General features: G+C 42.1%; 1 protein-coding gene across 1 annotated transcript in view; it reads right to left on the bottom strand.

Moving 5' to 3' along the window:
* LOC145415415 (glutamate receptor ionotropic, delta-2-like) overlaps positions 1-844 on the bottom strand; it is an 82,224-nt gene extending 81,380 nt beyond the window's left edge. Inside the window, exons 1-2 of the mRNA XM_080284698.1 lie at positions 825-844; positions 273-392 (exon numbers count right to left, since the gene is read on the bottom strand). Of these exons, the coding sequence (XP_080140824.1) occupies positions 273-392; positions 825-844 (140 nt within the window). The remainder of the gene's footprint in view (positions 1-272; positions 393-824) is intronic.
* Positions 845-13,290: the final 12,446 nt, after the last annotated feature.

Genomic DNA, 13,290 nt, shown 5'->3' with positions numbered 1-13,290 from the left:
CAGGTAAGCCGGAGTATATAATGGCCTAAACATGGCAAATGTAAACCATCCACAACCACCCCCCCCTGTTTTACGTTGCCGTCTAATACTTCCACTTCTTGTCGATTAAAAGGAATTAACAACGAGTCATTCCCCATAAGCCACTGCATTCCTGTTTACCCTATTCCATATACACTATTCATTGAATGGATGAACGATCATGGAACGGATGAAAGATACATAAACAAGGAAAAACATTAACACTTTGGGTCTACTTTCAGAAATATACTTACCTAAAGTGTGCTGCATTAGAATGCATCTCTTGGACAACTTCAGGATTTTGTTGAACTTCTTTCAGTGGGTGCGGCATCACTCCTGGCACGTTTCTGCTAACGAAGACAATACGGCGACACCTGGTTAATTCAAGAACCACTTAGAGAAGATGCCCTTAATAACACATCTATATATGATTAGTTAAATCACCAGTTGTTGTTAAATGCCTTAATAACACGTTTATACCCGGTAAATCAGTTACAGGTAACAATCTTAACAACACATCTGTACCTGGCTAATTAAAACAATATTTAGAGGTATGAACCTTAATAACACATCTGGATAATTAACGTATCAGTATGAGGTTAGGGGTTTAATAGCACATCTATACCAGGTTAATTAAAACAATATTTAGGGGTAATAACCTTAATAACACTGCTATACATGAATAATTACAACATTATTTAGTAGTAGGGGCCTTAATATCACTTCTGTACCTGGTAAATATAGCATCATTTAGTGGTAAGGGCTTTAATAGCACATCCATACCTGTAACATATTATTATGCTTACGTGTGACGCAGCCGTGCCATAATAGTGCCGCTATACACATACATACACTTGCTAACCATAGGAGGAAACTTTGCTTCTATGTGTTCTCGCTCACTTCACTTTCTCGCTGGAACGTTAACATTAGCAATTTTCCTTGATTGAACATATCCCACACTTTCAGGAGTTGGTGCCTATAACTTCAGTTAACTTCAGTTATATGTCTGTCTGTCTATAACCGGACGCTTAATCCCGTAAAGGGTAACCAAAAGCCAATCACCACGTCGCCCTGTCCTCTGTCATTTGGCTGCCCTGCCTCTACCTAACGTCCCCTCTCATATACCTCTATTCTATCCCCCCATCTCATCCTTGACCTCATTCTCCACCTCTCCCTCACCACCTCACTCACATACCGTACATTCTTCTGGTCAGTCTTTCGTTCTCCACATAAATTACTTTAAGTCATTTCAAGATACCTGTCTCTATTTAGCAACAGTTTTATAGGAATCTATACAACATGTTATTAATAATACAGCACCTGAGGGTTTATATCTGAGAGATTTGGTTTAGCGACTTTCTAACCCGTTTTGAGAACAAACGTGGCATGCGATGTGAACCTGGTTTTGCAGCTGTAGAAGATGGTGTGGTTGTGGTGAGTCGGGAAGGAAAAGAAGAAGAAGAAGAAGAACTGAAGGAGAAGAAGAAGAAGAAGAAGAAGAAAAGGAGGAGGAGGAGGGGGAGAAGGAGGAGGAGGAGGAGGAGGAGAACAAGAAGAAGAAGAAGAAGAAGAAACGAAGGGGAAGAAAAAGAAAAGGACAGATAATGATCAAGAAGAAGAAGAAGATGTGGATGCAACTGTGAAGGAGGAGGTGGAGATTTAGAATTAATGCCTATAAATTACGCGAAGGATATTAATGCAGACGGTATTTGCTAAGTTCTAATCTTCGCCTAGAACAGTGATTCTCATATTTTTTCTCTCTGTGCCCCCCTTCCCCAGGTTTAAATGCAATAACATACGTGGCTCTTCCTGTCTTAATATAATACTGTTTGTGTCGTCCTCCTCTGCACACTTAATACAGTAATGTCCGTGCCACCCTTCCCCTCCCCTCCACACTTAATACAGCAATGTCCGTGCCGCCATTCCCCTCCCCCTATTCTCCACACTTAATACAATATTGTCTGTGCCACTCGCTCCCTCCCCTCCACACATATTACAATAATGTTTGTGACGCCCTTCCCCTCCCTCACCCCTTCACACTTAATAATGTCCTTGTCGCCCTTCCCCTCCCTTACGCCTCCACACTTAATAATGTCCGTGTCGCCCTTCCCCTCCCTTACGCCTCCACACTTAATAATGTCCGTACCGCCCTTCCCCTCCCTCACGCCTCCACACTTAATAATGTCCGTGTCGCCCTTCCCCTCCCTTACGCCTCCACAATTAATAATGTCCGTGTCGCCCTTCCCCTCCCTCACGCCTCCACACTTAATAATGTCCGTGCCGCCCTTCCCCTCCCTCACGCCTCCACACTTAATAATGTCCGTGCCGCCCTTCCCCTTAATACAATAATGCCCGTGTCCCCCTTCCCTCCCCGCCATGTAGAATAATATATGTGCCCCTCCTTTACTGCTCTCCTCTGCATATAATACAGTTATGTCTATGTTCACCCCCTACTCCTCTCCACACTTAATACAACAATATCTGTGCCCCTCTCCTATCCCGTCTCTCCACACTAAATAAAATAATGTATGTGTCCCCTCGTACCCCTCCCCTCCACACTTAATATGGTAGTGTCTGTACCCCTCTGATAGTCATCCCCTGCACACTTAATACAAAAATGACTGTGTCCTCCTCCTGCCACTTCCTTCCACACTTATTACCCAAATGACTGTGCCTCCCTCCTACCCTTCCCCTCCACAATTAATACAATAATGCCCGTGCCCTCTCCTACCCCTCCCCTCCACACTAAATACAATAATTTCTTTGCGTCCCTTCCTCTCACCTCCTCTCTTAATACAACAATGACAGTGCCCCCTCCTCCCCTTCCCCTCCCCACATAATAATGTCCTTGCCCTCTTCCTATCCCTCCCCTCCGCACTGAATACAAAAATGACTGTGCCCCCCTCCTTCCACTCCTCTTCTCACTTATACAACATCTGTGGCCATCTACAACATTTTTGAAGAATTAGACAAAGCAGCATTATTCGGAGGAGCAAGTTGGTTATGAAAGTACAATATCTGAGTGATTAAAGTTATAAATGCACAAAAAAGAACACTGGGTAAATCGTATGAAAACTTGTTTTGTTGAAACTGCAGTATTGCTGTTATCTAGGGTGACTGGGATACACAAAAGGTTCATAAAAGTTTACATTCCTTGTGGAACCGAGAGTGCTTTTTCAGTTTCAAGCTCATATAACTAATATTAAACTGTATATCATACACTTCCAATCAAGCAGGGCAGTGCTCCCATGGTGGATGGAAAGCTGATGACAGGGATAGATGGAGCTCCCGTTTCATCATCCCTCGGGCCTAGTTCCTGACCATCCCCCTTTGCTGAACTTTTTCAGTATTTCAGTAACACAGCGAGTACACCAGCATGCTCTCCAGTACAAGTTTCTCTATCAACACCAAACAACATACACACTGCAAACTACACTTCCTTTTCAAAATTAAAAAAAGAAAAATGGAGTCAAATAACCAAGCATCGAAGTCCCCGGGGGGGGGGAATCACAAATCCCCCCACCATCCGCCCCTCTCCCAGTGACGACTCAACGAGCTGCCTGGAACCACTGTCTGACTCACCTCAGTTCTGCAACATTCGCGGCCTTTCCTCTAACTTTCCCTCTGTTGAGCACCACTTCTCCTCCAAACCACTGAAACTCAGCTGTCTGAGGCAACTGATAGCAAACCCTCCCCTGTATCCTCCAACTTTCACTACATGCATGTCAAAGCCAAAGGTGGCTGCTGTGTATATATACGGTACACAACGACTTACCTTGCTCTCATGTTCCTGAACTTGATTCTTCTGAATTTTCTACCCTCTCTCTTCAACTTTCCTGTTATTCTTTGACTAAATATATCTATGCTCTTTACTTCTCCCATTGACTATGAAAAATTCATGAACTACCGGTATCTTACTTCAACGATGGAACACATCCTATCCAATTCTCTTTTCCCTGAAATCTTCATTCCAGGAAATTTTAATGTTCACCACCACCTTAAGCTCTCCTCTCCTTTCACTGATCCACTTGATGAACAACCCATCATCCTTTCTCTCCGTAATGACCTAGAACAGCTTGTACAGCACCTTACCTGTATCCCTGACCACCCTGGAGAGAGCTCCAACATACTTGACCTCTTCCTTACAACTAATTCTTCTGCTTACACCGTTAATCATTTCTCTCTGTTGGGCTCCTCCGATCACAACCTTATTACCATAACCTGTCCTATCGCTCCGGTACGGCCTGTAGACCCTCCAATGAAACGTTGATTGTGGCACTTTGGAGCTGCTGATTGGGAGGCCTTCAAGCAGTACTACTCTAGTTTTCCCTGGAATGACTGTTGTTCCCATGGCCAGGAACTATCTGAGTGTGCCTTGCATTAAGGAGGTTATTCTTTCGGGCATGGAAACATACATTCCCATCTCATTTCCTTTGACTAATGCAAGAAAGCCTTGGTTTAATCACTCTTGTACTAATGCTCTACACAACAATGAGAAGGCCTACAAAAGGTACCAGAGCCAACCCACTCCTGAATCATATCATTTTTATGTTTCTGCCCTCTCACTATAGCCCAGATGCTTTAACACCTTGTGTCTCAAAAGTTTTCGAGTCTATTCCTAACAGAAAATTTTTAAAACATTTTTCCTATCATAACCTTCTTTCTGATCGTCAGCATGGGATCTGTCAGGGACACTCCAATGATGAACTTCACGCCTACTTTTCAGACTCCTAGCCATACTCCTTTCAGGAATTTGGCAAAAGCTTTGCCATTGCACCTGACATCTCAAAGGCTTTCGATCGAGTCTGGCATAAATCATTAATTTCCAAAATGCCCTCTGACGATTTCTATCCTTTTATCTGTGCCTTCATCCACAGCTTCCTTTCTGGTCGTTCTATTACTGGTGTTAAAGACGGCCATAGTTCTACCCCTAGATCTATCAATAGTGGTGTTCCTCAGGGCTCTGTCCTATCACCAGCTCTCTTCCTTTTATTCATCAATGACCTAAGCTGTACATCTAACCCTATCCACTCACACGCTGATGATTCCACCTTTCACTTGTCCATTCGGTTTGTGCAACATCCATCTCAGCAGTTACTTCAACAAACAAGGGATGAGGCTGTGGCACACCTAATGTTTGACCTGGCTCGTATCTCTGACTTGGATAAAAATAATCTTGTTGTTTTTAATGCATCAAAACTCAGTTCTTACACATATCAACCCAACAGAATCTTCCACAGGATTACCCACTAAAGTTTAATAATATCCAGCTTAATCCTACATCATCCTTAAACATACTTGGGGTTTCATTCTCTCGGGACTTACCTTGGAAAGATCATATTGCATTTCTTGTAAAATCTGCTTCCAAGAGATTAGGTGTGCTAAGCCGACTTCGTGCCTTCTTTACCCCTGCACAGTTGTTGACTTTATACTGTGCACGGGTGTTATTCGCCTCTGTGTAGAGTACAACTCTCATGTGTTGGGAGGCTCCCCACATACAGCTCTTCTGAATAGGGTGGAGTCAAAGGCTATTCATCTCATCAGCTCTCCTTCTCTTACTGGCTCCCTTCAACCTTTGTCTCTTCACTTTACTGTTGCATCTCTATCTCTTTTCTATCGCTACTTCAATGGTCACAGCTCCTCTGAACGGGCGCGCAGCACCCGTCTAGCAACAAACTCTCATCCCTTTTCCGTCCAACTCTCTTATGCGAGAGTTAACCATTACTCCCAGTCCTTCATTTATGCAACAGGTCAGCTCTGGAACTGTCTCCCTCTGTCTGTATTTCCTGCTTCCTATGATATCCAGTTTTTCAAACGCAGTGTGTCCAAGCATCTCGAAATGAACGGAACTTGAATTTGGCTTTTTTTTTATTTTTTTAAGGAACGATTTGTGGGCTCCTGGCCTTTGTTCCTTCTTCCTTGCATTAATATATATATATATATATATAAATATATATATATATATATATATATATATATATATATATATATATATATATATATATACACACACACACACACACACACACACACACACACACACTCTACATATGCCACCACCTCTACAAATGTTGAGTATGGTGATTATGTGAACTGCATGACCATGGCATTCCGCACTGTATTGACCCCTCGCCTGAGAAGCAAAACAAAGTTAGCTGTTGGTGCAGATGCAGTGTCACAGGGCAGTGGTTGGTTGCTTTCTCACGTCGGCCCAGAGGAAAATGTCTACACACAACACCACGCTCCAAAGTCTATTTCGCAAACAAAGAAGCAAACAGAATGAGCTACAGTTTCTCTTCAACCATATGATACTACGGCTCAAAAAGACTGACAAGTGCTCATCACTTAGCAAGCTTGAGGAAGCTGTCTTGCAGGGAAGGCTAGATAAGACAAAATAACACCCAGAGAGTCACTCTACTGATATTAGGTCAGTGTCTCATTCATACGCCAAACACCGTCAACCTCATCTTTATGGAAGTGTTCATGGCAAATGAGTAACTACTACATTTGAGCAACTGGCCTTTCACTGCCTCTCGCATAGACAAAAGCAGATTTCTCAGAAATATTGCCCAAAGAAAATTATTATTAATAAAAAGTTCTCTCCTCAGTGATTAACAGTACTTAACATTACCCCATGTCCCGCATGAACATGTACCATGGCCATCCAGGGAGCCATGGCTTACAGTTTCGAAACTACTGCAAAGAATGTGATCCACAAACGTCGATGTTATATCCAGGTCCCCAGTTGTAGAGCAGGGAAAAATCGGAAAAAATCTTCGTTTATAAGTAAGATAAGCCCGAGAAAAGAACTTGCACGTTTCCAGCCTGATCCAGACGTGCCAACCCACATACAGCCATAAGTATAAGTTGGCTGATAAATCTCTTCTGGCTCAGGCGATGGAACGAGTATTTGAACAAATTTTTTTTGTTATTAGAAATAAGTTCACAACAAGAGTTTGAGATGGATGAATATTCTCATTCGTTTGGAGGGGAGAGAGATGTATGACTGGCATAAAACAATGATAGTAGAAGATTACAAACTTTTGCTCATGGCTTTATCACGGACTCCTCTCTGAGGCGTGTGTGCACATGTAAATTACGGTGCATTATGTAACAGTAGGCACTGAGGGTAATGGAACTCTGATTTATAGGAAGTGTAATGCTGAGAGCCATCTACCTACTCATACACTTTAAGCCCTTGCGGCGCTTGTAGAGATCGATATGTTATAACTCCTTCACGTCACGTACTGCAACACTGCTGTGCTTTTGTTATTGCTAGCGGTGTTAATGTTGCCCTTGTTATTAATGCACCTGTTGGTGGTGGTGTTGTGGTCCCTCCACCATCCTCTTTTTGATGGAGAGGGAGTAGAGAGGCGATTCCAGTCACCTTTTGATAAATTTAACAAACTGTAAATAGTTTTACAGGGTGGCCAAAAAATGGCACTCCACAAGGAAACCACGTGGCAGTATCTTATGTGTTGTGGGGATGACTCCGGCGGCTAGTGTGGGGGTGATAGTGACATGGAAGTTGGGAATGAATAAATGACAAATATATCGGCATTAATCGATATTACTCTGCGGCAACAAAGTGCTGAATTACCTGGTAAAACCGCCCAAAGAATCGATGACTCGCTTTCTTTAATTTTCGAACAAAAAATCCCTGGATCTGGCAACGTTCACTTTATAGGGAGTTATGAGACGGCAACACTCTTTGCCTGTCGTGCAAACATAATGAACTGTGTAAAAAAAACTAATCTTGCGAAACATTACTTTGGTTTTGCGTTTTTTAAATATTAATAACAATAATTATACTAGAGGCCGCCCCAAGGGGGGAGTCACACCAGCCGCGAGCCGATACATATCTAGAGCAGCTCGGAATATAACCTTGACCTTGACTACTTCCACTAATTCTTAATTCGTACGAGATTTCGTCTCAGCGACACACCTATAAAGCTATCGTGGAAACTGACACACTGACCTTCACCAACTTTCACCAATTTCGAACTCGTATCGATTTTTTTCTCTACTACACACCTGTAAAACTTTGTGATGATATCTTGAGCTGTTGCGAAGTTATTGTGACACACAAACAAACTGAAAATGATACCAGCTTCGAACCGCGGTGGGTAATGAAAAACATCTGGCACGTTTTAACCCGCCGTCACGACTCACGCCAAGCACCCTCGCAGGGTTGCCACTTCGTGGGAATTTCCCACAAAGTTGTATGAGAAATGGAGCTACATGGGAGGTGTTGTGCGAGGTGAATTAATCTTCAAAATCTGCATGAATTTCTCTATGAAATTTCAGACACTGGTAAGATTTTGTTTCATTTTGACTGTAATTATTTGGGGGACTGCAAAGACGGTGAAAATATATTATTCCTTTATGAAAGGGAGGGAGGGAGGAAGGGAAGAGTGTGACAGGAACTAATTCTGTCATCACCGAGTGTCGACCACGGCTTCGGACTGCCGTGCTGTCTAGTTCCTAGAGTCAAGTCAGATGACATTACTCAGCATCCACGTTGCATTGTCGACTGAATTCTTCCACAACAGAGGTATCGCTCCGTCTGGGACTCAGGCTCCAAATTTAGAGGTTAGAAAACTTACTATATAGTTACCATGTAATAAGCGGCTCGTATTCGAACTTCATTATATTTTCAATACACGTGGAAGTTTAGTCCAAAAGCTTTTATCCACAGAAAGTTCAGACTTTTTTGTTAAATTTAAATGTATTTGTATTATTTGGAACCGTCTGCTGCCTGCACGTAGTTTCAAATATATTTTTTATTCCTGTCACTCTTGCGAAATTTGTAATAATGCCGTAGTTATGATGTAGCGCACTGTGATTTTCCAGCTAAATAAACTGAAAAGGCTACAAAGGTCAGTCAGTACTGTAATGTATAATGAGGTACAAGGACTTATTTTTTTGGTTTAAGTGCTATATTGCCAGTTGGTGCCTGCAATGACAGTATACTTAAGTACTTACTAGCACTTGCCATGGTAAGGAATAGTTTTTTCTATCTTTTTTCTTTTTTTTACTTTGTTTATAATCTAATTTATTTCATTAGGATGGCTACAACCTGTGACAGGAGATGACACCAAGGCACCATGCAGAATTTGTGGCACGACCATGCAAGCTCATATGCGGTCTTGAGTTGGGCACAGTGAAAGAAAGTAACACAAAGGAATTATGAGTGCAAGTAGCAGCAGAAGTCAGACATCAACCTGCAACTTGTGGTACATGACCCAACACAACTTGCCGAACTTAAAATGATCATTTATGTTTCTGAACACTCTACTCCACTGTCTATTGACCACCTAGGTGAGATACTGCCTCAGTTAGATAAAAGATCTACACTTCTTCAAAAATGTAAGATGCACAGAACAAAATGCTCTAAATTACCAAAAAAAAAAAAAGTGATTGCTCCTTGTTATGTACGAAATTTAACAAAAGATATTGGGGACAAGTATTGCAGCATGATAATTGATGAAAGCACTAATGGAGCCAATGTATCATGCTTAGGCATGAGTGTGCGTTACTTTAGGGCAACTAAAGGAAAAGTGATAGATACATTTCACTGTTTAGTTTCACCTCCAGACTGCATGCCAAATACACTTATTAAAACTGTAACAGAGTGTATGCAAGAGGATGACTATAAAGGAATTACTTGGAATAGGATCTGATGGAAGTAATCCCATGTTAGGTCGCAGTCACTTGCTTGGAGCTTTACTTGACTAAAAAAAATATATACATACTGTACATTACAGTGTTCAGATGTGTTTGTCATTCACTGCACGTAGCTGCTAACAAGGCTTCAGAACACCTGCCTTCAATACTAATATTTATTGTTAAAGAGACCCATAACTGGTTTTCAAATAATCCTAAAAGAACCCATTCCTACCGTGAAATATTTAAGGTTCTTGAAAGTAGTGCGCCAGTTAAAGTTCCTGGAATGGCTGCAACTCAATGACTACCTTCACCAGAAGCAATGAATGTAATACTTGATCAGTGAGAGGCTTTACAACCTCTCTTCGAGATGGCTGCATCAACTGAACGCAGCCATATTGCTAGTACGTTATGTGAGGCTTACAAAGATCCTCAAAATATGCTTTACATGTATGTGCGTAAAGTTCTGAAGGAAGTAGTCAAAGTAAATAAAATGTTTCAGGCAGAGAATGCTGACGTTACAAAGTTTACTCTCGATCTACTTAGCATGTATTGAAACCTTATGCGACTGGATGTAGAGCCTCGATCCCTGTCCAAGTGTCCATTAGAGAACCTCCCTAACTCTAAGTATATGGATAATCTGATTCCACTTTGTGCTATTCAGTTTGGATGTGATTTCAGTACCACATCTGCAAATTGCCCTAGGAATAAGGTGCAGGTAAACTATGTCCAAGAACGATGTGTGAAGTTTGTTGTAGAATTTTTCAGAGAAGTCCAGTTGCGTCTTCCAGATAATAATGAAACATTGCTCATGACGAAGCAGTTGCATCCAACCACTGCAACTTCTGTGTAAAGGGCAAATTGCATCTTTAGCTTCCAAGTCACAGTTTATCATTTACAGATATGGATCAACTAGAGACTGAAAGGAATTCATTGGGGTATGAAGAATGGCCAAAGGTATGTTTTAGTAGTACAGTGTCATTCTGGACTGAAGTGAATGATAAGACAAACTGAGTTTGAAGAAAGTCCTTTCCTTGGCTGTAGCTTTAATCTCGCTTCCATTTTCGAATGAGTCAGTGGAGAGAATATTTTCCCAAATGAATGTTGTGCATTCCAGACTAAGAAATCGCTTACTTATGAGGTCAGTTGAAGCGATTTTACAGATACAATATGGGCTAAGGTTGGAGTCAAAGACATGCATGTTTTTCATTCCTATTGATGAAATGGTGAAGAATTCTGGAGTAAAGGATCGCCACCAAGGAAGATGAAGAAGAATCAGATGATGCTGAAATGGCTGGGACTAAGAAACCACCCACCCTAGTCCCCGTCACAGATACTATGGAAAACCACCATCAAGGACGCGGTAAACAGGCTCTGCACAGCGCCCTGATCGCGAACACAGGGGCCTCCAAGCAAGAGGGGCACAAGAATCGCACCCACACCACCGCTAGCCGCCCCTCTCGCCCTGAGCAGCAGTCCACCCATCATCACAACTAGAGCCACAGGTACTGCAAACGACCAGAGCTCTTTAACCCAGAGCCAGCTAGATGCAGCACCACAGAGAAGGCTCGATGCTGCTCTGACTCAAGTTTGGCACAAAGCAAACCAGGGCGGTTGGCTAGATGCAGCACCCCTCCTGAACCAGCCTGGTTCAGTTCAGGAACGGAGAAGCCATGATGCCCCTCTTCACCTACGGAACCGGCTTGGTGCAGTTCAGCAACGGAGGAGCCACAATGCCCCTCTTCCCCTAAGAACTGGCCTGGTGCAGTTCAGCAACAGAGGAGCCACGACGCTCCTCCTCACCTATGAAACCTGCCTGAAACAGTTCTGCTACGAAGCCATGACGTTCCCCTGTTCGTCGCCGACTGCTGCAGGACACCCTGATCTCCAAAGTGACAACTCTTCTTTTGCTCCTTCTCTCACGTCCCTCCCGTCACCTTCCCCCTTGGCCTAGAAAGCGAATCCCATTGACACTCTTAAAGTAACCTTGCTGTCCTGACCTTCTCGGGTCTCTTCTAACTTCCCTGACAACTCACTTTGGGAACATAACATGCTAACATCTGCTTCTTTAAGGTTCTGAGGGAGAGCTAGATATCTAGTCGTCTCCCACCTTCAGGTCTAGAGTCGTAGGCACATCCTCTTGGCCTCGTACCTTAACCACACACAGAGAACCACACCCAATCTTACAGACGTAAACTCATCGCCCGGGTCTTCCCCCCCCCAACTATGTATTCCAGCGTATAGGTTTGCCGGAGGCCCCGAGAGACAGTTGAAGTGGAGGCCCCTTTAGGTCCTTTTGCAAAACCATATATCCTCACCTGACCTACTCATGTCTGTTACTTGTATGTCACCGTATGTCCCAGACTGTATTGTTACAATAATTTTAATAAGGTGAAAATTTCATAACAATCCCGCCACTCGGAGTTTGTGTGTCCAACTTGTACCAATAGAGTATATCAGGTGTTTTGTGTATTCTTTCCTGTTCAGAAGACCTAATTTTCCCCAGCATATCAGATGCGTTAGTTGCTTTAGAATCCTAAAAGTTATAGGTACATAGCAGATGTTAATAATGACTTAAAAAGTTCCGGCTATTGAAAAAAAAAAACACACTAATATTTGTTTTGAATGTTATTTCAGTGGTAGTTGTCAACATGTTAGTTGAAAACAGAAACATTTCTTTCAACCAAAATATTTTCGTTTGAAATTTAAAAAATTATATTTTATTTCATGAGCATGTTTTATGTATAAACAAAAGAGCATTTCCTAGTATTATTAGAAAATCTTTTTGAATATAAGAACTTTGAGGCACTAAGTAGATGGAAAGTTTTATTTTTCTTGTATTTCACCACATATTAAAAAATATTTCACCACATTAAAAAAGAACCAGTTATGTTTCATTATTTTTAACAATTTCAGTGTTTTGTGTGAGTTTTGTGGAAAACATCGCAGAATTTGTGTCAGTATGTGTGAGAAATGAGGTAAAATTAATGGGAAGTTAGTTTCTGAGAAGTGGCACCACTGTGTGACTGCCCACGTAGTGACGCAGGCTCGTCTTAGTTATTATCATGCCATGAGTGGGAGTGGGTGTGTATTGGGGTGTCATGATCCCCCTCCCCCTTTTTTTTTTTTTTTTTTACTACATTCCATTTTGTTTTTAGTTCTCTTCATTGTCACAGGTACCCTCGCAGGCTCGCCTTAACGTCAGTCATTCATTATCACGTCATGGGTTGGAGTGGGTGTGTCTCTGCCTGTCACGATTCCCCCACCCCCCACCTTTTTTTTACTACGATCCTCTTCGTTTTTAGTACTCTTCACTGTCACTTGCTTTTGGCTATCACCTTCCCATTCTTTTTTTTCTTTTCTTTTCTTTCTTTTCATGAAATTGACTTACATTTTTTATTACGGAATTTCATCGTGTGAATAAAATTGACCAAATTTCCCCCAGTCATTGCACTACTTTCACTAACTTGACTGAATACTGGCAGATTAATTTGTTTGCTTATAGCAACACAGGTGGTTAGTGGTTGTTCTTGGGCACATGCAACAATGTAATTGTCTTGGTCTTGTGTGACGAGGGGCTCCATTTTTTTTTTTTTTTTTTTTCTG

Source organism: Coenobita brevimanus, chromosome 102, assembly GCF_032717465.1.
Source record: "Coenobita brevimanus isolate Jiangsu-jjx chromosome 102, ASM3271746v2, whole genome shotgun sequence".
Classification (NCBI taxonomy): domain Eukaryota; kingdom Metazoa; phylum Arthropoda; class Malacostraca; order Decapoda; family Coenobitidae; genus Coenobita; species Coenobita brevimanus.
The sequence above is the reverse complement of the archived record's forward strand: the minus strand, read 5'-3'. Positions and strand labels throughout refer to the sequence as shown.